This window comes from Dreissena polymorpha, chromosome 1 (genome assembly GCF_020536995.1).
Source record: "Dreissena polymorpha isolate Duluth1 chromosome 1, UMN_Dpol_1.0, whole genome shotgun sequence".
Lineage (NCBI taxonomy): Eukaryota > Metazoa > Mollusca > Bivalvia > Myida > Dreissenidae > Dreissena > Dreissena polymorpha.
In genome coordinates, this window is record NC_068355.1 from 157,579,980 (window position 1) to 157,605,795 (window position 25,816).

The 25,816-nt window shown below is 37.5% G+C and overlaps 1 protein-coding gene across 1 annotated transcript in view; it reads left to right on the top strand.

The window, feature by feature from the left end:
- LOC127857582 (muscle calcium channel subunit alpha-1-like) overlaps positions 1-25,816 on the top strand; it is a 175,743-nt gene that overhangs the window by 139,827 nt on the left and 10,100 nt on the right. Inside the window, exons 31-42 of the mRNA XM_052394059.1 lie at positions 1,233-1,390; positions 9,008-9,170; positions 11,706-11,833; positions 12,095-12,191; positions 13,221-13,422; positions 13,682-13,812; positions 14,474-14,584; positions 14,982-15,361; positions 17,246-17,404; positions 21,470-21,644; positions 22,754-22,862; positions 25,007-25,200. Coding sequence (XP_052250019.1) covers positions 1,233-1,390; positions 9,008-9,170; positions 11,706-11,833; positions 12,095-12,191; positions 13,221-13,422; positions 13,682-13,812; positions 14,474-14,584; positions 14,982-15,361; positions 17,246-17,404; positions 21,470-21,644; positions 22,754-22,862; positions 25,007-25,200 — 2,007 coding nt within the window. The remainder of the gene's footprint in view (positions 1-1,232; positions 1,391-9,007; positions 9,171-11,705; positions 11,834-12,094; positions 12,192-13,220; positions 13,423-13,681; positions 13,813-14,473; positions 14,585-14,981; positions 15,362-17,245; positions 17,405-21,469; positions 21,645-22,753; positions 22,863-25,006; positions 25,201-25,816) is intronic.

The following is a 25,816-nucleotide window of genomic DNA, read 5'->3' on the forward strand; positions in this document are numbered from 1 at the left end:
CCCACCGTGGGAGCATTCTTTAGATCTCCCCGAAAGACACCAAGTACTGGTTCTAACCCCAGGAAAGGGACTCGAGAGCGTTTATATATGCCTTAGGCTTTCGATGCAATCTAGCTGAAATAAATAGGTTTAAACTAAATACTGCAACAAAATGTATTCGCTAATTCAAGATGTCTATCCTTGGTCTTGAAAACACGTTAAACTTTGTATACAAAAATATTTTATGTTTGTTTAACCCTTTCAGTGCGAAAACTGAATTTTAAAGGCCTTTGCAAACAGTTTGGATCCAGATGAGACGCCACAAAACGTGGCGTCTCATCAGGATCCAAACTGTTTGCTATTCTGATGGTATTCTTTGGAAAAAAAATTAGAAAAAGCTAATTTTAGAAATTCAGCAGACGACATTTTAGCAGACGACAAATTTCCCAGCATGCAAAGGGTTAAAGTGTGTGCTGTTCCATTATGTCACAGCAGACAAATGTATTGTTTTTGCAAAAGGCTATCAGTACTAAGTTTTGGTTGCTGCCTTACTTTATAGGTAGGGGAAAAAGGGATTCAGGCTCTTCAATGTGGCATATCCCTGTTTTGGTTGCTGCCTTACTTTATAGGTAGGGGAAAAAGGGATTCAGGCTCTTCAATGTGGCATATCCCTGTTTTGGTTGCTGCCTTACTTTATAGGTAGGGGAAAAAGGGATTCAGGCTCTTCAATGTGGCATATCCCTGTTTTGGTTGCTGCCTTACTTTATAGGTAGGGGAAAAAGGGATTCAGGCTCTTCAATGTGGCATATCCCTGTTTTGGTTGCTGCCTTACTTTATAGGTAGGGGAAAAAGGGATTCAGGCTCTTCAATGTGGCATATCCCTGTTTTGGTTGCTGCCTTACTTTATAGGTAGGGGAAAAAGGGATTCAGGCTCTTCAATGTGGCATATCCCTGTTTTGGTTGCTGCCTTACTTTATAGGTAGGGGAAAAAGGGATTCAGGCTCTTCAATGTGGCATATCCCTGTTTTGGTTGCTGCCTTACTTTATAGGTAGGGGAAAAAGGGATTCAGGCTATTCAATGTGGCATATCCCTGTTTTGGTTGCTGCCTTTATAGGTAGGGGAAAAAGGGATTCAGGCTATTCAATGTGGTATATCCCTGTTTTGGTTGCTGCCTTTCTTTATAGGTAGGGGAAAAAGGGATTCAGGCTATTCAATGTGTATTTCTTCTAAAAGTGATGTTTTTTTATTGCAGGCTCTTCCATACGTAGGTCTGCTGATAGTGATGCTGTTTTTCATCTATGCAGTCATTGGCATGCAGGTGTTTGGTCGAATCGCCATTGACGACTCAACACAAATTCATAGGAACAATAATTTTCAGACTTTTCCACAAGCCTTGCTGGTTTTGTTCCGGTAAGTTTGGACTACCATGTATTATTTAAGAACCTCTTGTAGATTATTAGTAGACATTACAGAACAATCAGTTTTGGAAAACTTTTGTTTTTAAGTTTAATATCATGTATAATGTGACTAAAGTGTAAATGTTTTTAAATATGACAGTTATTTCATGTGTACTTATTGATAGACTTTTCAATGAATTGTATTGATCATAATCAACTTGCACTTATTATCCCCTGCCAAAGGCAGAGGGATATACTTTGGCAGGGGATATAAAATTGGCGTTGTCAGTCTGTCCATCTGTCACAAAAATATTTTTTTATGGGGAATATCATTTCAACAAAGTGGCTTGTTTTTATTTTATTGTTTGCAATGATTGATATCATTTCAAGTGGAAAAAGCTTCATTGGATATTCTCATTCAAAATTTCAATAGTACCAATTTGTATGAAAGCAAATATACTATGTCAGTAATTGTATGTAATCTCTTAAGTTCACTTTTTCCAGACCAAATATATATTAAGTCTTTCAAAACTTCATATATTGCATACTGAATATGAAACTTCCATACTTGTTTTCCAATCTAAATATGAATTATTGACCACATAGAAATCTGTCTTTAATGGGTTTGGAGATTTATCTTATGTTGGGTCTTTTTGCTTAGATATATTACAGCTCTGTTGTATTGCGGTTCGCAGGATCCACTGATAGTGAACACAATATATCCTGATCACGATATAACTTATCAGGTCCTTTATTCATATAAATATAGTCATAAGCATAGTTTGGCAATCATAAAACATGTTATTGACCTACCTAATTGCATTATTACGATCCTGGTAAGGTGGCATATAGCAGGCTATCTATCTGTCTATCCTTCTCTCCGTCTGGCATTCTGTTTTGCGGATGTTTTGTGCCCAACACTTTAGGATATTGGGCTGATTTTTGGTATGTGAGTCCACCTCAATTACCTACAGATCAAGTGTAAAATTCATTCTGGTCCATTGATTTTGACAAAGGTACATCCTTTAGCTGATGTAAAGGAAAATAATAAGCCTTATAAGGAGATAATTTTTATGCCCCTGGTAGGGTGGCATATAGCAGTTGAACTGTATGTCTTTAATGGCCATAACTTTTTCAATATAGAAGATAGCAACTTGATATTTGGCATGCATGTGCATGTCATGGAGCTGCACATTTTGAGTGGTGAAAGGTGAAGGTCAAGGTCATCCTTCAAGGTCAAATGTCTTATATATGGCGTCTGTCCGTCCGTCCAAAAACTTTAACATTGGCCATAACTTTTTTACAATTGAAGATATCAACTTGATATTTGGCATGCATGTGTATCTCATGGAGCTGAACATTTTGAGTGGCGAAAGGTGAAGGTCAAGGTCATCCTTCAAGGTAAAATGTAAAAATATGGCGTCTGTCTGTCCGAAAACTTTAACATTGGCCATAACTTTTTCAATGTTGAAGATAGCAACTTGATATTTGGCATGCATGTGTATCTTATGAAGCTGCACATTTTGAGTGGTGGAAGTTCAATGTCAAGGTCATCCTTCAAGGTCAAAGGTAAAAAAAAAAAAATTCAAAGTGGCGTTCTCATGAAGCTGCATATTGTGAGTGGTGGAAGTTCAAGGTCATGGTCATCCTTCAAGGTCAAAGGTCAAAAAATAAATATAACAAAAATGTTTAAAAGCGGCGTTCTCATGAAGCTGCACATTTTGAGTGGTGGACGTTCAAGGTCAAGGTCATCCTTCAAGGTCAAAGGTAAAAAAAATATATAATTTTTTTTAATTATTTCAAAGCGGCGCAATAGGGTGCATTGTGTTTCTGACAAGCACATCTCTTGTTTTCCATAATAATAGATTTACGCAGGTTTTTTACATAAGGCTTGCAGATATTAAACTCATTTTTTGCATTTGAGTCTACCTATTGAGCTTCAGACAAAGTGTAAAATTCATTCAGATCCAGTAATTTTGGGGGAAGTTATTGGCCTTGTACTTAGGAATTTTGATTATTATCACTGTTTTCTGGAGTGTTTTTGTTACACAAGTCTCTCAGATATTGAGCTGAATTTTGGGTGAGTCTACCTACATATTAATGGTGATATTCTTTTTGGTCCGTGTATTTTTGGCGAAGTCATGGGCCTTGGACTTAGAATATGTTTCTATAATAACTGTTTTCTGGAGGTTTTTTACACAACGCTTTCAGAGCTCATTTTTGGTTAAAGTACATTTATTGCATACACCCTTGATGTTTGGACAATTTGTATCTGGCTGCCTGAGCGCTGATTGGCTGATACGATTACCGAGAAAAATTTGATTGACAGCTGACATGATAGTGAAAGAATATTCATTAAAAAAAATAGTCAAAGTGGATATGGGCAATATTGTTGATCTTTGAAGTTGGGCAAGTAGGGTTGTTGTTCTTGCACTACACAAGCATGAATGTAATGTACAATGAAGGCTCACAAATCTTGACAAAACTAAATTTATTATACCCCCACAAACGAAGTTTAGGGAGGTATATAGGAGTGAACTTGTCTGTCGGTTGGTCGGTCAGTTGGTCGGTCGGTCTGTTGGTCGGTCTGTCGGTCTGTATTGAGTGTCCGCTCTCTAATTCAAGTAGTTTTCATCCGATCTTCACCAAACTTGGCCATAAGTTGTATCTACATGATGTCTAGGCCAAGTTTGAACATGGGCCTTGCCAGGTCAAAAACTAGGTCATGGGGTCACTTAGTGCGTTTTAAACATTCAGCTTGTGTCCGCTCTCTAATTCAAGTAGTTTTCATCCGATCTTCACCAAACTTGGTCAGAAGTTGTATCTAGATGATCTTTAAAGGCCAAGTTCAAACATGGGCCTTGCCGGGTCAAAAACTAGGTCACGGGGTCACTTAGTGCGTTTTAACATTCAGCATGGTGTCCTCTCTCTTATTAGCTCATCTATTTTTTTTTTTTCATCACCTTGGCGTCGGCGTCCGGTTAAGTTTTGCGTTTAGGTCCACTTTTCTCAGAAAGTATCAATGCTTTTGCATTCAAACTTGGTACACTTACTTACTATCATGAGGGGACTGGGCAGGCAAAGTTAGATAACTCTAGCGTGCATTTTGACAGAATTATGTGCCCTTTTTATACTTAAAAAATTGAAAATTTTGGTTAAGTTTTGCGTTTAGTTCCACTTTTCTCAGTAAGTATCAATGCTATTGCATTCAAACTTGGTACACTTACTTACTATCATGAGGGGACTGGGCAGGCAAAGTTAGATAACTCTGGCATGCATTTTGACAGAATTATGTGCCCTTTTTATACTTAGAAAATTGACAATTTTGGTTAAGTTTTGTGTTTAGGTCCATTTTATTCCTTAAGCATCAAAGCTATTGCTTTCATACTTGAAACACTTACTAACTATCATAAGGGGACTGTGCAGGCAAAGTAATGTAACTCTGACTGGCATTTTGACAGAATTATGTGCCCTTTTTATACTTAGAAAATTGAAAATTTGATTAAGTTTTGTGTTTAGGTCCACTTTATTCCTACAGTATCAAAGCTATTGCTTTCATACTTGCAAGATTTATGAACTATCATAAGGGGACCGTGCAGGCAAAGTTATGTAACTCTGACTGGCATTTGGACGGAATTATGGGCCCTTTATACTTAGAAAATTGAAAATTTGGTTAAGATTTATGTTTTGGTCCACTTTACCCCTAAAGTATCATAGATATTGCTTTCATACTTGGAACACTCACAAACTATCATAAGGGTACAGTAAAAGGACAAGTTGCATAACTCTGGTTGTCATTGTTACGGAATTATGGCCCTTTTTGACTTAGTAACTTTTAATATATGGTTAAATTTTGTGTTTCGATCCACTTTACTTCTTAAGTATCAAGGCTATTGCTTTCAAACTTCAAATACTTACATGCTATCATGAGGTTACTGTACCTGGCAACTTGAATTTTACTTTGACCTTTGAATGACCTTGACTCTCAAGGTCAAATTATTAAATTTTGCTAAAATTGCCATAACTTCTTTATTTATGATTAGATTTGATTGATACTTTGATAAAACTACTCTTACCTGACATACCACAATAGACTCCACCCAAACCATCCCCCGTGCCCTCCCCCCCCCTCCCCCCCCCCTCCCCCCCTCCCCCCTCCCCCCCCCCCCTATTTTTTTTTTTTTTTTTTTTTTTTAAGATCATCTCACAAATGACCACCACACCCTCACACTATACCCCCCACCCCCCCACCCCACCCCACCCCCCCCCCCATTTTTTTTTTTTTTTTTTTTTTTTTTTTTTAAGATCATCTCACAAATTACCACCACACCCTCACACTATACCCCCCCCCCCTCCCATTTTTTTTTTTTAAACTGTTATGTTTCAAATACCGTCCAACCATCGCACCCAAACCCCCCCCCCCCCATCGCCCCCCCAACCCCCCCTCCCCAATTTTTTTTTTTTTTTTTTTTTTTTTTTTTTGTTTCGCTTTTTTGGAAGATAATGTAATAAATGTCCACAACCCCACACTATACACCCCTCTTCACTCCACTCCTCCCTCCTTTGTGATTGAAAATGAGAGTCCCTTCACCTTTAAAAAGAAAATAGATGAGCGGTCTGCACCCGCAAGGCGGTGCTCTTGTTATTATTTTATTTTTGAAATACTGTCCAACCATCGCACCCAAGAATCTCCTCCCCCCCCCCCCCCCCCCCACCCCCGATTTTTTTTTTTTTGGGGGGGCATTTTATTTTCACATTTTTGGAAGATAATGTAATAAATGTCCACACCCCCACACTATACACCCCTCTTCACTCCACCCCTCCCTCCTTTGTGATTGACATTTAGAGTCCCTTCACCTTTAAAAAGAAAATAGATGAGCGGTCTGCACCCGCAAGGCGGTGCTCTTGTTCAAGTAGTTTTCAGCCGATCTTCACCAAACTTGGTCAGAAGTTTTATCTAGATGACCTGAAGGCCAAGTTCGAACATGGGCCATGCCAGATCAAAAACTAGGTCACAGGGTCACTTAGTACGTTTTAAACATTGAGCATGGTGTCTGCTCTCTATTTCAAGTAGTTTAAATCTGATCTTCACCACACTTGGTCAGAAGTTGTAACTAGATGATGTGTAGGTCAAGTTCGAACATGGGCCATGCCGGGTCAAAAACTAGGTCACGGGGTCACTTAGTGTGTTTTAAACCTCACCATGTTGTCAGCTCTCTTATTCAAGTAGTTTTTATCCAATCTTCACCAAAATTGGCCAGAAATTGTATCTTGATAATGTCTATGGCAAGTTTGAATATGGGTCATTCTGGGTCAAAAACAAGGTCACGGGGTCACTAAGTGCGTTTTAAACATCACAATGCTGTCCGCTCTCTAATTCAAGTAGCTTTCATCCAATCTTCACCAAACTTGGTCAGAAGTTGTATCTAGATGATGTCTAGGTCAAGTTTGTATATGGGTCATGCCGGGTCAAAAACTAGGTCACGGGGTATCTTAGTGCGTTTTAAACCTCACCATGTAGTCCGCTCTCTAATTCCAGTAGTTTTCATCCAATCCTCACCAAACTTGGTCACAAGTTTTATCTAAATGATCTCTAGGACAGGTTTGAACATGGGCCATTCCGGGCCCAAAACTAGGTCACGGGATCACTTAGTGCGTTTTTTAACATTCAGCATGGTGTCTGCTCTCTAATTCAAGTAGTTTACATCCGATCTTCACCAAACTTGGTCAGAAGTTTTATGGAGATGATCTTAAGGCCAAGTTAGATCATGGGCCTTTCTGGGTCAAAAACTAGGTCAAGGGGTCACTAAGTGCATTTTAAAAATTGAGCATGGTGTCCGCTGTTTTTTGTGAAGACCACATGCAGAATATTATGTGTCAATGCGGCATGTGGGGGTATTCGTCACGTCTGTGACAAAGCTCTAGTTTATGAATGTTGGATTACAGTCCAACCCCTACTTCCGGTCACCCCTCATCGCCGGTCGCCCTGTGAAGGCGGCCGGTCTGTGCCTCTACCGTCGATAAACACTATATGATGCATCCCTCTTTAGCGCTAACCCTGTTTCTCTGGCCAGCGGCCAGCAATTTTGCATTCCAAATGTTAAATTTCCCCCATATGAGTGGTCACGCGCAAGTAAGTCAGTTTTGTACATTGGCAAAATTACACTGATGCAACGGCGAAAAAATCGATATGTACTTCCAGTCTGCAGTTTAGGTTCTGTAGTACTGAAGCGTGATGTGTGATAAACATTTTGACAGCCAGTTTGCAAATTGCAATTAATTAGCGCCAGATTATCGGGTTATCGGGTTAAAAGCAATATGCAACAATTTGATCGTTTTGTGTCCGCACGTGCGAATATCACCTATTATTACTGGAAAAGATATTCTTAATTTATAATTTATTATTTGTAGCTCTTGAATCATACTATTTCAAGCACACATTTATGACAATAATCGGCTAATTAAAAGTTAAAAAGAACAACAAAACTTTTAGCTGAAATCAACTGATCTACATGTTCTCTGTGCTACAAAGTTTTTATCCAAAAATCAATACACGCACACTTTCCATGGGTATGGCATGACATTGTACATTGGTGCATAATTTTCGTGCGCTTTTGTCGGGACAAAGGAAATACATGAGGACTTTTTTGATGCTAGAATTTGTAAATGTCTTGTTAACATAAAACAATCGGGAGTGTGTTTCGGATAACAAATTATTATTTTCATTTGGGAATTAAACAAAACATTTATATTTGTTTTATATTTACAATGATTTCAATATTAATTTTGACAAAACCCTTTATGTTTTTATAATATTATGCATGAAAAGCACGATTACCAGGAGGATTACACCTGGTTGCTATTATCAGTCTCTTAAGTAACTGGCCACGATTTTATCGTGGAGGAGATCACTGTCGGGACCAATTCGTGCGGTAGGTATTACAAAGCCATAAAACTGCAATAAACCAATTAAATTATCGATTGTTAGTGACACGGGAGTTATTCACGCATAACTTATTCACAATTGTTCCCATCTTAAGTGCAATGGGGCCATACAACTTGCATTGTGTAAACAACGAATCATGAGAATGATTCTTTTTCATTGACTTGATTCTGATGATGATATTGATGATGATTAAAAAGATGAATAGAATATTCTTTTGAATGAAAATGTTGTTTTATAGCTGATATTAGAAAGGAAGAAATAAAATTATTTTCAGTCTATACATTGTTTAGTACATGTACACATATTTACCATTATGTTTATACAAAAATTGAACAGTTGGCCATGCACTCATCAACTCCAGACTCCCTATGACCCAACCCCCTCTTAAGAGGCCACCCCGCTTAAGCAGCCAATTTGGCCGTTTCCCTTGACTGGCTGCTTAAGAGGGGTTGGACTGTAATCAGAAAATTAAAGAATCTGAAATAAATTGAGGTCTATGGCCGACTTGCAATTTATATGACATTGGGAAAAAAGATCATGATATAGTGGATCTGCATTGTAATAACCTTTATGCTATTTATGCTATTCATCAGTTACCACTTTGTTCTCATCATATTTCACACACTTATTTATTCTCATACACGATGACAGCCTGTCCTGCAGTGCCCACATTTGCCATTGCAGATCTGCCACTGGTGAAGCCTGGCAGGAAATCATGCTGTCATGTAGAGCTGACCCCACCGTCAAGTGTGATCCACTGTCAGAAAACAGAAATACAACAGAAACCTGCGGGAACAACTTTGCCTTCCCATACTTCATTTCCTTCTATGTTCTCTGCTCATTTTTGGTGAGTTCAAACAAATTTTCATTGGAGCCGCGTTCTGAGAAAAATGGGCATAATGCTTGTGCGTAAAGTGACACTTTCCGCTTTAATGGTATTTTTAGTTTCAAGGAAGTCCCTCCTTACCGAAAATCAAGTTTCGGCGGAAAGTGTCGTCTGGGACGAAACTCAGCACATGCATTAAGCCCAGTTGTCTCAGAACAAGCCTCATTCCATAGGAGCCTTGCCCCAGTTGTCTCAGAACAAGCCTCATTCCATAGGAGCCTTGCCCCAGTTGTCTCAGAACAAGCCTCACTCCATAGGAGCATTGCCCCAGTTGTCTCAGAACAAGCCTCATTCCATAGGAGCCTTGCCCCAGTTGTCTCAGAACAAGCCTCACTCCATAGGAGCATTACCCCAGTTGTCTCAGAACAAGCCTCATTCCATAGGAGCCTTGCCCCAGTTGTCTCAGAACAAGCCTCATTCCATAGGAGCCTTGCCCCATTTGTCTCAAAACAAGCCTCATTCCATAGGAGCCTTGCCCCAGTTGTCTCAGAACAAGCCTCATTCCATAGGAGCCTTGCCCCAGTTGTCTCAGAACAAGCCTCATTCCATAGAAGCCTTGCCCCAGTTGTCTCAGAACAAGCCGCATTCCATAGGAGCCTTGCCCCAGTTGTCTCAGAACAAGCCTCATTCCATAGGAGCCTTGCCCCAGTTGTCTCAGAACAAGCCTCATTCCATAGGAGTCTTGCTCAGTGAAAGCCGGATGTATGCATGTGCGTAAAGAGTCAATGGGTATGCATGTGAGTAAAGAGTCAATGGGTATGCATGTGCGTAGAGTCAATTTGTATGCATGTGTGTAAAGAGTCAATGGGTATGCATGTGCGTAAAGAGTCAATGGGTATGCATGTGCGTAGAGTCAATGGGTATGCATGTGTGTAAAGAGTCAATGGGTAAATTGTGCATGCTGGCATGTGTGTAAAGAGTCAATGGGTATGCATGTGTGTAAAGTGTCAATGGGTATTCATGTGTGTAAAGAGTCAATGGGTATGCATGTGTGTAAAGTGTCAATGGGTATGCATGTGTGTAAAGTGTCAATGGGTATGCATGTGTGTAAAGTGTCAATAGGTAAATTGTGCAGGCTGGCATGTGTGTAAAGTGTCAATGGGTATGCATGTGTGTAAAGTGTCAATGGGTATGCATGTGTGTAAAGAGTCAATTGGTAAATTGTGCAGGCTGGCATGTGTGTAAAGTGTCAATGGGTATGCATGTGTGTAAAGTGTCAATGGGTATGCATGTGTGTAAATAGTCAATGGGTATGCATGTGTGTAAAGAGTCAATGGGTATGCATGTGTGTAAAGAGTCGATGGGTATGCATGTGCGTAAAGAGTCAATGGGTATGCATGTGCGTAAAGAGTCAATGGGTATGCATGTGCGTAAAGAGTCAATGGGTATGCATGTGTGTAAAGAGTCAATGGGTATGCATGTGTGTAAAGAGTCAATGGGTATGCATGTGCGTAAAGAGTCAATGGGTATGCATGTGCGTAAAGAGTCAATGGGTATGCATGTGTGTAAAGAGTCAATGGGTATGCATGTGCGTAAAGAGTCAATTAGTATGCATGTGTGTAAAGTGTCAATGGGTATGCATGTGCGTAAAGAGTCAATGGGTATGCATGTGTGTAAAGAGTCAATGGGTATGCATGTGCGTAGAGTCAATGGGTATGCATGTGTGTAAAGAGTCAATGGGTATGCATGTGCGTAAAGAGTCAATGGGTATGCATGTGTGTAAAGAGTCAATGGGTATGCATGTGTGTAAAGAGTCAATGGGTATGCATGTGCGTAAAGAGTCAATGGGTATGCATGTGTGTAAAGAGTCAATGGGTATGCATGTGTGTAAAGAGTCAATGGGTATGCATGTGTGTAAAGAGTCAATGGGTATGCATGTGTGTAAAGTGTCAATGGGTAAATTGTGCAGGCTGCACAGGCTTATTAAGGAGGACACTTTCCACTTTTATAAAAAAAAATGTTAAAAGAATCTTTTTACTGAAAATCCAATTTAGGTGAAAAGTGTTGACCCTGACTGCACAAGCTAATCTGGGACAAAAATTTTAGGTTAGTGTATTTTTTGTGACAAAATACCATGGATTTATGTCATATTTTTACTGTGTAAATTAGCGGAAACTATTTTTTCATAATATTTTAAGAAGTGTTCATGTTTATGAAGGATTTTACTCCCATTCATGTAATAGAGAATGACACGGACACTCCACTGATAATTGAGACCCATCATGCAAAAATGGATCTAATGACATGCTGCAAGAGTACCTTCAGACCAACCTGTTCAGTCGGCACAGTCTTGTCAGGAGTTATGCTGTGTGCTGTAAAGTCACACAAGGTTTCCTGGTCTCATAAGCTGATTGGGTAGCTTCTTACCAGACTGCGTGATTTGGCAAATAATGAACAACAAATGACTGAATGAACGTTCTGAATGTTTCAGATCACAATGTGATGAATTGTACCAATTTTAATGACAATTCATGAGCTAGTTTTGTTTGCTTCCAGATCATTAACTTGTTTGTGGCAGTCATCATGGACAACTTTGACTATCTCACTCGTGACTGGTCCATTCTTGGTCCACATCATTTAGATGAGTTTGTGCGGCTTTGGGGAGAATATGACCCAGAAGCAACGTAAGTGTATTTTGGACCAAGATTTGAATAATTTTTTGTTAGTTATTTTGTGAGAAAACTTACTTTTTTTGCTAAAGGTATTTACTTTCTCTTTTTGAACGATGATTGCATTTTAGCATAATATTGCTTTTTAGATTTACAAAAAAAGTACCACCTCAGTAGTTATTGGAATTCATTTATTAAAATTTCATAATAATGTATACTAGAGATATAATTTGGTTTATTTCCATTTGCTGGTAATTTGAACTTATTTGATTTCAGGGGCAGAATAAAACATTTAGATGTTGTCACATTACTTAGAAAAATATCACCACCCCTAGGGTTTGGAAAGTTGTGCCCACATCGAATAGCATGCAAGGTTAGTAACAGGGCTTCTGTATAACATGACAATTACGCAGTTTACCAAAATTGTAATTATGCCATGAACGGCCAGCATGATTCCAGACCAGCCTTTGTAGTAAGACCGGGAACTAGACTGTCTGCTGTTAACCCTTTAACAATTAGATACATATTTTTATGCATTTGTAGTCCCTTACAAAGTTAAATTTTATGAAAGACTTTTTTTACTAGATAAAAGTTTTATAGGCTTCATTTACAACCCTTAAATACCAATGAGCAGCAAACAGCATAAAACATGAACAGAATGCGAGTTACACGCAGGCTGTTCTGGTTTTATGCCCTTTGCACGTAGCAATTTTCACTTTGTTTCTGAGAAGAAAAGTTTTAAGATATGCCAAGATTTCATGGTTTTATTAGCTGACATTATGATTGCTATTCAGAGTATATGGATGCAGACGCACATCTTGTCATATTTTTCTAACACTAAAGCCCATTTTCACATGATGCCACTCATGTGTTTAATGAGCTGATAATGCTGTTGTATTTTATATCAAATTTATTGAGGCTTATGTTTCAAAGTATGTGTTTCTCTTTTGAAAAATATAAATATAATGTTTAGCTATCAAAAAGGTCTGTTGTTATGTTTAAACATCAAAAAGGCAATTTTTATGCCCCCAGATCGAAAGATCGGGGTATATTGTTTTTGGCCTGTCTGTCATCCTTCAAGGTCAAAGGTAAAAAAAAAATCAAAAACTTTAACCAAAACTTTAACCTTCTTCATAACTTTTGCAATATTGAACATAGCAACTTGATATTTGGCATGCATGTGTATCTAATGGAGCTGAAAATTTAGAGTGGTGAAAGGTCAAGGTCATCCTTCAAGGTCAAAGGTCAAAAAAATAGTTCAAAGCGGCACATTAGGGGGCATTTTTTACTGACAAACACATCTCTTGTTTTAAAATTATTCACTTACATACTAGCTTCAAATTATTTAATGTTTCAAATACTAGAATTGTAATATAAATAATTGTATTATATATTTTTGCAGCGTTTAGTGAGTATGAATATGCCATTAAATAGTGATGGAACTGTGATGTTTAATGCTACGTTATTCGCACTGGTGCGAACTTCACTAAAAATCAAAGTAGAGGGTAATATAGACCAGGCGAATGCAGAACTAAGGGAGGTTATCCTGAAAATATGGAAGAGAACAAGTTCAAAGATGTTGGACACAGTTGTTCCCCCTGCTGGTGAGACACCGGATGCTGAATGCAATTCTTAAAATTAATTATTATTTGAAATAAGCAACAAAGTTTAGCTTGTTTTCTTAATATGTTTATAATAACAGTTATGCATTGTTAAGATATATGGGTTATAACTGGAATAAATAATGTGTTAAGGAAATATTTGCATTTAATGTAAATACTTACTAAATATCATTTTTAGAGAAAAATTGTTAAACAATTAAGTTAACAAGCATGTGCCATATAGTATTTTTACTTTCTTAAGGTGACGATGATGTGACGGTGGGGAAATTCTATGCAACATTTCTCATCCAAGACTACTTTAGGCGGTTTAAGAAACGGAAAGAACAGATGCAAAAGATTCAGAAAGGCCAGGAGCACACTAATGCACTCCAGGTAGATATTGCGGAAAAAGCTGTGCTGTTTGAATGTTATTTGTTTAGATGAGCCTTGTTTTGGGAAAACTGGACTTCATGCATGTGGGTAACACAAAAACATTTGTCATGTTCTGAGAAAACTGGGCATAATGCTTGTTCGTAAAGTGTTGTCCCAGATAAGCATGTGCAGTCCGCACAGGCTAATCAGGGACGACACTTTCTGCTTTTATGGTATTTTTTGTTTAAAGGAAGTCTCTTCTTACCAAAAATTGTGTGAAGGGGGAAGGTGTCGTCCCTGATTAGCCTGTGTGGACTGCACAGGCTGTGTGGACTGCACAGGCTAATCTGGGACGACACTTTATGCACAATTATTATGCCCAGTTTTCGCAGTTGCATCATCTTTTCACTTTTTTGGGGGGGGGGGTGAAGGGCAAACCTAGTTGATGTTGATTGTTAACCAGTACCAAGTGCACACAATGTTTTGCAGTACCTGACAAAAAGTGTGAGTCATAACCAATACCAACTCAAGGTATGTGGCTGGGTCTTGTTCTCACTAATTATTCATGATTATTGTGGAATGGACCAACTGAGCTAGCTAGCACTGTGCAAAGATTTGTTAACTATAGTACCAGAATTTAAACACTTCTTGTAGTATACAATCTGGGTGTTTTGTTGTTCAGGCTGGATTGCGTGCAGTACATGACCTGGGTCCAGAAATACGTCGGGCAATCTCCGGGAACCTGGGAGAGGAAGAATTCCCTGACAAGGATGTAGAAGAACCTATGCATAGAGTGAGTACAAACATATGCATACAGTGAATATTTAGTTTACAAAAGGAAAAAAGTTATGGAAATCTTTTGAGGGGGGCATAATGTGTCATTTACTGACACAATACATGGAGCAAGTAGATTTTTTTTATTCATCTCATGAAATCCCTTTATTGCAACAATACCAAACAGAATATACATAGATTTGGTAGATAATGTATATTCACATTTTATTATGGTCATCTCTGTCTTAGCCTTTCTTAGATGGTATAGAATATTATGATATTATCCTCAATTTATTTATTCTTAAGAATGATCCTTGATTTGAAATTCATCATTTGTTTCCAGTTCATGCTCATCACTGAATATTGATATCATGTCAGTTCCTTTAGTACGGTTACATGGTATTTGTTTTCCCCAGAGAAACCACAGTCTGTTTGGCAGCGTGATGAACGCGCTGACGGGCACAGTCAAGACTGGGCTCCCATTTGCCACCAGGACCCAGTCTCTGTTCATAAGCAATGCCAAGGTGCCACCCAAAACCTCGCCCTCAAACTCCTTCCACAGCCAACACAATAAAATGTCACCAAGGAACTCAGTGAACGGGAAACTGTCATCGTCGGATACAAATAATCACATAAGTGGAAGTAGACTTAATGTGGAGTTGAATAATGCTATAAATAGATCACAGTTGCCATTAGCAAAGCAGCTGGGAGCAGATGATGCACAGATAACCAATCAATATTTGTCGTCTGTGCCGCTACGGGTCTCGTCTTCAAGACATTCAAGTCAAACATCAAGGTTGTAGACAAAAGTAGAATTGGTATTGTCTGTGATTTTCAGTTTGTGTGTTTAGTTTGCTTTTTCCTGTTTTCAACTGTATTTCTGTCATAAACCAAGTCACACTTTTCCTGGATTTGCTGGTTTACCAGTACTAAGTGCACATGTAAATGAAAGTAACTGACAACTGTCTGACTTCAATCAGAGTTAAAGGGAGAATGACCGTAGAAAAGATTTCATGACCACTTCACCAAAGAAGTTATGTTGCCAGGCCGGGCATTGAATCCACCATGCTCGGATTTGTAGTCCCGTGCCCAACTGAGCTAGCTGGCCCAACTCTAATTTTCTGTGATTTTGATTGCAATATGTGTACATAATTTATAATCTCTACCAGATCTTTTTTCATGCTCCCCCAAAATTTATTTTGGGGGGCGCATAAAGTTGCCGCTTCGTCTGTCCGTGCATGTGTGCGTCTGTCTGTCCGTCCGTGCACAATTTTTTTCCGGGCTATTTCTCAGCAAATAATGACTGGAATTAAATGAAACTTTATGGGAAGCTTCACTACCAAGAGGAGATGTGCATATTTTCAGCCGGTTCTGGTCGGATGATTTTTCACAGAGTTATGGCCCTTTAAAATTTTCTATAAAAAAAATCTTGTCCTCCCAACTACTGTGCCCTCAAGACGTTTCCTTTTATCTGAATATATAGTGCAATATTGTGACAAAAAAAAACACTTTGGGGAGCATCACCTGTCTCCGACGGTTTCTTTTTTAAAAATATTGTTTAGATGGTAAAATTCAGTGCCAGTTTCAAGATACTATGTTCATTTAAAATAGATAAGTTAAACAAGTCAAAGTTATATTAATTGTGTAGAAATAATGTAATGGTAAAAGGCAGACATGAGCAAACCTGAGGTCAATTGTTTTTCTGCTATTCCCTAATTGATTAATGTTGGTGATGGTAAATTCTATATTATCTTTTATTATCTCTATATCCTCAAGTGTTGGTTACAGTGAAAACTTGTTTCATTAACATTTATCGCAGGTATTGGTAATAATTCAAGATCAATATATGTAATTAGGTTTCAGTGACAGCTCATTCCATATCAGTACCTCTAATTTTGGTTGCAGTGATCAGTATCTCTAATTTTGGTTGCAGTGATCAGTATTTCTAATGTTGGTTGCAGTGATCAGTATCTCTAATTTTGGTTGCAGTGATCAGTATTTCTAATGTTGGTTGCAGTGATCGGTATCTCTAATGCTGGTTGCAGTGATCAGTATCTTTAATGTGGGTTGCACACTGATTGTTTTGTATCTGTTTCTCTAATATAGGTTATTTAGTTCAGTATATTTCATGTAGGTTTTAGTGATCAGTATTTATGTGGGTTGCAGTGATCAGTTTCTTTAATGTGGGTTCTATTTTTTATTGTTTTTAATGTGGGTTGCTCAGTGGTGGATAGTTTTCTATCAGCACCATAATTATACCGGTAGGTCATTTTTATCAGTATCCCTAATATAGCTTGCTGTAACCAGTATCTCAAATGTGGGTAAAATTGATCTATATATATGTGGGTTGCACTAATCATTATCTAAAATGTGGTTTGCACATTGATTGTTTGTTTGTGTATCATTTTCTCTAATGTAGGCTATTTATTTCAGTACCTCTCATGTTGTTTGCAGTATCTATAAGTATCAATAATGGGGTTTGTGCAGTGGTAGTTCATTTTTTTATCAATATCTAATATTGGTCATGTGTATCAGTGTCTCTTATGTGGGTTGTAGTGATCAGTATCGATGTGGGTTGTATGGATCATGAACTATAATGTGGGTTGCACTTTAATAGTGAGTTTTGTAAAATTATCTCTGATGTAGGTAATATAACCCATGTGTCTATTGGGGGTTACAGTGAGGGGTCATTCCATGACGTTGAGGAGGGAAGTGAGGCAGGCTCTATCTCTGAGGTCTCAGAAGACAAGTGGGCGCACATGAACTCTGTGGGTTACCCACCACACTATGCCAACAACGTGCAACAGATACAGAAACAGCCAATCTATGTGTATAGAGAGTATGTGTCATAGGCATACAGCCAATCTATGTGTATAGAGAGTATGTGTCATAGGCATAATAAACCAATTTATGCATATAAAGAGTATGTGTCATAGGCATAATAAACCAATCTATGTGTATAGAGAGTATGTGTCATAGGCATAATAAACCAATCTATGTGTATAGAGAGTATGTGTCATAATCATACAGCCAATCTATGTGTATAGAGAGTATGTGTCATAGGCATACAGCCAATCTATGTGTATAGAGAGTATGTGTCATAGGCATAATAAACCAATCTATGTGTTTAGAGAGAATGAGTCATAGGCATACAGCCAATCTATGTGTATAGAGAGTATGTGTCATAGGCATACAGCCAATCTATGTGTATAGAAAGAATGTGTCATAGGCATAATACACCAATCTATGTGTATAGAGAGTATGTGTCATAGGCATACAGCCAATCTATGTGTATAGAGAGTATGTGTCATAGGCATACAGCCAATCTATGTGTATAGAGAGTATGTGTCATAGGCATACAGCCAATCTATGTGTATAGAGAGTATGTGTCATAGGCATAATAAACCAATCTATGTGTATAGAGAGTATGTGTCATAGGCATAATGAACCAATCTATGTGTATAGAGAGTATGTGTCATAGGCATAATAAACCAATCTATGTGTATAGAGAGTATGTGTCAAAGGCATACAGCCAATCTATGTGTATAGAGAGAATGTGTCATATGCATAATACACCAATCTATGTGTATAGAGATTATATGTCATAGGCATAATACACCAATCTATGTGTATAGAGAGTATGTGCCATAGGCATAATACACCAATCTATGTGTATAGAGAGTATGTGCCATAGGCATAATACACCTATCTATGTGTATAGAGAGTATGTGTCATAGGCATAATACACCAATCTATGTGTATAGAGTGTATGTGTCATAGGCATAATACACCAATCTACGTGTATAGAGAGTATGTGTCATAGGCATACAGCCAATCTATGTGTATAGAGAGTATGTGTCATAGGCATAATACACCAATCTATGTGTATAGAGAGTATGTGTCATAGGCATAATACACCAATCTATGTGTATAGAGAGTATGTATCATAGGCATAATGAACCAATCTATGAGTATAGAGAGTATGTGTCATAGGCATACAGCCAATCTATGTGTATAGAGAGTATGTGTCATAGGCATACAGCCAATCTATGTGTATAGAGAGTATGTGTCATAGGCATACAGCCAATCTATGTGTATAAAGAGTATGTGTCATAGGCATACAGCCAATCTATGTGTATAGAGAGTATGTGTCATAGGCATACAGCCAATCTATGTGTATAGAGAGTATGTGTCATAGGCATACAGCCAATCTATGTGTATAGAGAGTATGTGTCATAGGCATAATAAACCAATCTATGTGTATAGAGAGTATGTGTCATAGGCATGCAGCCAATCTATGTGTATAGAGAGTATGTGGCATAGGCATAATAAACCAATCTATGTGTATAGAGAGTATGTGTCATAGGCATGCAGCCAATCTATGTGTATAGAGAGTATGTGGCATAGGCATAATAAACCAATCTATGTGTATAGAGAGTATGTTTCATAGGCATAATACACCAATCTATGTGTATAGAGAGTATGTGTCATAGGCATACAGCCAATCTATGTGTATAGAGAGTATGTGTCAAAGGCATACAGCTAATCTATGTGTATAAAGAGTATGTGTCATAGGCAAAATAAACCAATCTATGTGTATAGAGAGTATGTGTCATAGGCATAATAAACCAATATATGTGTATAGAGAGTATGTGTCATAGGCATAATTAACCAATCTTTGTGTATATAGATTGTGTCATATGCATACAATCAATCTATGTGTATAGAGAGTATGTGTCATAGGCATCCAATCTGTGTGTATAGAGAGTATATGTCATAGGCATAATAAACCAATCTATGTGTATAGAGAGTATGTGTCATAGGCATAATAAACCAATCTATGTGTATAGAGAGTATGTGTCATAGGCATAATAAACCAATCTATGTGTATAGAGAGTATGTGTCATAGGCATAATACACCAATCTATGTGTATAGAGAGTATGTGTCATAGGCATACAGCCAATCTATGTGTATAGAGAGTATGTGTCATAGGCATAATACACCAATCTATGTGTATAGAGAGTATGTGTCATAGGCATACAGCCAATCTATGTGTATAGAGAGTATGTGTCATAGGCATCCAATCTGTGTGTATAGAGAGTATATGTCATAGGCATAATACACCAATCTATGTGTATAGAGAGTATGTGTCATAGGCATAATAAACCAATCTATGTGTATAGAGAGTATGTGTCATAGGCATACAGCCAATCTATGTGTATAGAGAGTATGTGGCATAGGCATAATAAACCAATCTATGTGTATAAAGAGTATGTTTCATAGGCATAATACACCAATCTATGTGTATAGAGAGTATGTGTCATAGGCATACAGCCAATCTATGTGTTTATAGAGTATGTGTCATAGGCATACAGCCAATCTATGTGTATAGAGAGTATGTGTCATAGGCATAATAAACCAATCTATGTGTATAGAGAGTATGTGTCATAGGCATAATAAATCAATCTATGTGAATAGAGAGTATGTGTCATAGGCATAATAAACCAATCTATGTGTATAGAGAGTATGTGTCAAATGCATACAGCCAATCTATGTGTATAGAGAGTATGTGTCATAGGCATAATAAACCAATCTATGTGTATAGAGAGTATGTGTCATAGGCATACAGCCAATCTATGTGTATAGAGAGTATGTGTCATAGGCATAATACACCAATCTATGTGTATAGAGAGTATGTGTCATAGGCATAATACACCAATCTATGTGTATAGAGAGTATGTGTCATAGGCATACAGCCAATCTATGTGTATAGAGAGTATGTGTCATAGGCATACATCCAATCTATGTGTATAGAGAGTATGTGTCATAGGCATAATACACCAATCTATGTGTATAGAGAGTATGTGTCATAGGCATACAGCCAATCTATGTGTATAGAGAGTATGTGTCATAGGCATACATCCAATCTATGTGTATAGAGAGTATGTGTCATAGGCATAATACACCAATCTATGTGTATAGAGAGTATGTGTCATAGGCATACAGCCAATCTATGTGTATAGAGAGTATGTGTCATAGGCATACATCCAATCTATGTGTATAGAGAGTATGTGTCATAGGCATAATACACCAATCTATGTGTATAGAGAGTATGTGTCATAGGCATACAGCCAATCTATGTGTATAGAGAGTATGTGTCATAGGCATAATACACCAATCTATGTGTATAGAGAGTATGTGTCATAGGCATAATAAACCAATCTATGTGTATAGAGAGTATGTGTCATAGGCATAATACACCAATCTATGTGTATAGAGATTATGTGTCATAGGCATAATACACCAATCTATGTGTATAGAGAGTATGTGCCAAAGGCATAATACACCAATCTATGTGTATAGAGAGTATGTGCCATAGGCATAATACACCAATCTATGTGTATAGAGAGTATGAGTCATAGGCATAATACACCTATCTATGTGTATAGAGAGTATGAGTCATAGGCATAATAAACCAATCTATGTGTATAGAGAGTATGAGTCATAGGCATAATAAACCAATCTATGTGTATAGAGAGAATGTTTCATAGGCATAATAAACCAATCTGTGTGCATAGAGAGAATGTGGCATAGGCATAATAAACTAGTATGAATTTCATAGCATACATACAAAAGTTAGATTTGATAAAATACTTGTTATAATTTTCATGCTGTAATGGACAAGTGTTGGCCATTTTATTATTGTTTTCCATCAATTCGATAAGTGCAAAAATAATATTATAAAATTGGTTATTAAATTCATTGGTTAGCCTTGTTTGAAAGTATCTTCAATACAACTCTCAGGTGTAGGGGATAAAGAAACTGCACCAATATTTGGTATGAACAATTATAATAATAAATTAAAAAAAGAATGCTTCATCACAAAACTGTTGCCCATTTCAGTCTACCACCGGAGGACAGTGATTTTGAGCGAGACCACGCACCACCCACTCCGCCCCCAAGAAAGTTGTCGAGAAAAGGTCTTGCAAACCGGCTTGGCTGCATTGGGAAACAGGGCAGTGATGAAAACCCACTGATGAGAAAGGTTGGGGAGCCTCTGAAGTTGACCCAGTCACAAGTAAGTGACACCACATTTGCTTGATATATATGTCCAGTTTGCACAGGCTAATCAGGGATGACACTTTTGGCTTTTATAATATTTTTCGTTTCAAGAAACTCTTTTCTTAGCAAAAATCAAAATCAACTGCACAGGCTAATCTGGAACGACACTTTACTCACATGCATTCAAACCCCTTTTCAGATAGCGCAGCTCAAATGTGTTTTTGAAATCAATCAATTTAATAGTTTTATAGTCCCCTACTGGTGAAACCGGAGGGGACTTATGGTTTGCACTCCTTCTGTCTGTCAGTCTGTCTGTCAGTCCGTCACACTTTTCTGGATCCTGCGATAACTTTAAACGTTCTTAATATTTTTTTATGAAACTTGAAACATGGATAGATGGCAATATGGAGATTATGCATGTCATTTCATTTTGTTCCTAAGTAAAAAATTCTGGTTGCTATGGCAACAAATTAAAAAAAATATTATTTTTTTTTACCGACAATGGTGGAGTTTCACCGGTAGGGGACCATATTGCTTGGCAATCTCTTGTTTAAATATAATTATTTTTACTTTGTGTTTTAATTAAAGAAGGTTAATATTAGTTTAAAATGTTACAATTGTAAATTTAAGTCTTAATATTGTTACATTGTTAAGATTATTGCTAGAAATATAATTTAGAACTAAATGGTTTATAATTAAGCCCCTTTTAGGGGAAACCAAGCTAAAATGCATATATGTGAATTGTCATCCCTGATAAGCCTGTGCAGTCCAAATAGGCTAATTATATAGGTACAACACTTTCTTTCTGGACTTGATTTTTGTTTAGAAGACTTCAAGTGGCTGCCATTAAACAAAAATTTCCATATAATCTGGAAAGTGTCGTCCCTTATTATAGCTTGTGCACAGGGTAATCTGGGACAACACTTTACATGCATGCATGCAAGCCCGGTTTTTGCAGAACTCAGCTCATTTGAAGTAATTCATGTGAAGCGTGCATCTCGTTGCCACTATTATTCAGTGAAAAGCTTTAAGGAAAGGACAATGTCTGAAGCATAAAAACGCTGTATCTACTTATCAATTGTCAAAAACCTAACCATGCCAATTCTTGTATGCTGGTATTTTCAGGCTATGGCAGTTGCAGGTTTTACCGGGGATGGACAACCAAGATCTGCACAGATTCCTCGGGCACCAGTTGCTACGCCCAACAGAGCACGGGCTTCCTACATTCAACCAGGTTAGCACCTGCCCGTCACCTTGGCCCTGATTGGCAAAGTTTCTTAACCCATTTATACCTAGCGTCTAGAAAAAAGGCCTTGGCAAACGACGTAGACCCAGATGAGAAGCCGCATGATGTGGCGTCTCATCTGGGTCTACGCTGTTTGCTTAAAGGAATTTCTGTAAGAAATATTCTAAATAAAGAAATAAATATACTAGACATCCCTAATTTTGGAAATAAATTGATCCAATTTAGAAGGATGGGAGAGTCCACTAGGCATAAATGGGTTAACAACATATTAACTGTTATACTTTAAAGAAAGACAAATTATGAAATATCATTTTCCTATTCATGTACTTTGTATAAAAAGTTTTATATTTAAACCTGCTTTTCGCCCAAGGCATACTAGTATCTATATTGTAATATGAGGTATCAAGGTGAAATTTTATAGGTATTAAGCATGTATTAATAAACCAGTTCTTAAAAAAAAAACGCTGTCTAAAAAGTGTAAATTCTCTTTGACAAAGGGACATTGGTGGTATTTTAGAAACACTAGTGAAAGTTCTTGTTTAAATGTAGTAAAATAAAAAAATCACTTCATAAAGAGTATGTTAGCTTACCATGATTAAACAAAGATGTTTTACTGCAGTTCATTACTTGAAAGCTGCTTGTGGTATTGGCAGAATTTTGACAAGAAAATGTTAAGTTTGAAATAGTCATGCTTTCATCTATATTATTATGTTCATGACTGATAATCACAAGTTTGGTCACACATTATATGGTATTATTTAGGAGTTTTTGTTTTGTTAGAATGCTTTAATTGTTCAATATGTAAAATTTATTAAATATCTGTTTGTCTAAGGCTATGCTTACTAACATTCAGTGCACATGCCATTTCTCTTTCTGTTTAACAGTACTTTTTCCAAAGATATTTTTCCGTCTGTTTTGTCTTTTAGTTGCATGTACCTTATTCTTGACCAGCATTTCATGACAATTGATGACTTTTTACTGAATTTTTAGAATTATTGGGAAATTGTTCACACATTTTTATGCCTCCACAGTGTGTGTGTGTTTTTTTTTTTTGGGGGGGGGGGGGGCTTTAAGCATTGCAGCTGTTCTTCTGTACCTATGTCTTAATGGCCAGAAGTTTGAATCTTGCTCCTTGATGTGTAGGTGATCTTTGAGGTTTTTCTGTTGTTCAGAATTATTGCCAGGTGCCTGAAGATTCTGTTTTTAATTTTGAACTCCTCAGAACATTTTTTTTAGTGATCAATGCAATAATAATGAGTTGATAAATGATTTTGTTCCATTCAAAAACATGGCCGCCAGGGTGCTGTGCAGTTTTTAATTGTATGACTTAAGTTAACCTTGCAAAAACTCTAGAAGTCACATTTTTAGTAGCATCATCATGAAAATTGTTAAGAACATTATTTTGTTTCAATCAGATCTTGACTGAGTTTTAAAATGATTCTTGATCATTGGAAAAAGCCTCCAGGGGTGGGAGGGACAGCCATTTTCCATGTATGGCTATACAATGTATTTGTGAACACTCTTTAAGTAGTATTTTTTGCCCATCATGAAACTTTGCCCAGAACATTTGTTCTTATGTTATCTCAGAAAACTTGAAAATTTGTTACAGCCTGTTAAAATATATGGGGATGGCGATGGGGTTGGTTTGCCTTATAAGGCTACGGTAAACATTTTTAAGTCACTGTTTTGCCTATTCAGTATGAAATTTCCTCGCAAATGTGTTCCAATAATAATCTTGGCCAAGTTTGTAAATGATTCCAATCCATGAAAAAACATGGCAAGTAAGTTGGAATAGGGGAATTTTTCTTTATTTTTCTATAGTGAAACTGAAACCTTGTGAATGAAACTGTTAAGATCAGTTTTATTCTTTGGTGTCTCAAGTGAGCACCATAAGGACCCTCTTGTTTAAACTTATGTTGTAATTGTGAAACCATTCAAAATATTTTGAATGTTGTGTTTGTCCACCCTATATATTTGGACAAAATATATTATCAAGGAGACTTGGTCATCTTGTTTGAACTTATGTTGTTATTGTGAAACCATTCAAAATATACTGTTTGTCCACCCTATATATTTGCTATTTTTTCTGTTTGTCCTCAAATATGCTTACTAACAGCATGCCTTGCTTTCAGTGCACCAATGCCTTCGTTTCAAACGTTCGCATTCCATTGTTGAAGGTGAAGGTCGTGCCAAGCCTGACCCCATGAGGGTCGCACGCTACAGTGATGCCATGTTGCCCCGGGAGGGCGGCCCCCTTCAGTTGCCTAGCAATGTGATGTCATCCAACCCTAGCGACAACGTCAGCGCTGAGAGCCTTGTTGAACAGGTGGGGAAACTTCCTGGCAGACTATAACAGGAATTTTATTACACATTTTTACCTTTTAAAAGTTTGCATAACACGCTACTTTCATGGTGGCAGAATAATTGATTTGCCTTTGTCTGACCAGACAATCCTGTGGATGTATCATATGGATGTTGGTGTAAAAACATGTGACAGCATAAGTGTTTGAACTCGTATCAATCAATTTGTGAATTTGTGCATATAGGTAAATGTGTAGTCTTTTGCATAATCCTCGTTTATACAGTTTTGTTTATTAAGCATACACAAACTTTTTGATGATATGATGATATTGATGTCCTTATTGTTTATCTCATGCTCATCAGAAGTCAAGATCATTGTTTGCAGAGAACATGAGGAAATACAATGAGAAGATTTCTGATTTCCTATGTATATTAAAGATATGTGCATTTCTGTCATTTCTCTCATTGTTCTTAAAATGTTTGCCATCAGAACTCTAAATCAGTCAAAACATTTTTAGCTCACCTGAGCACAACGTGCTCATGGTGAGCTTTTGTGGTCGCATTTTGTCCGTCGTCCGTTGTCCGTCGTCCGTTTTGCGACGTCAACATTTGCTTTGTTTACTCTCTAGAGGCCACATTTA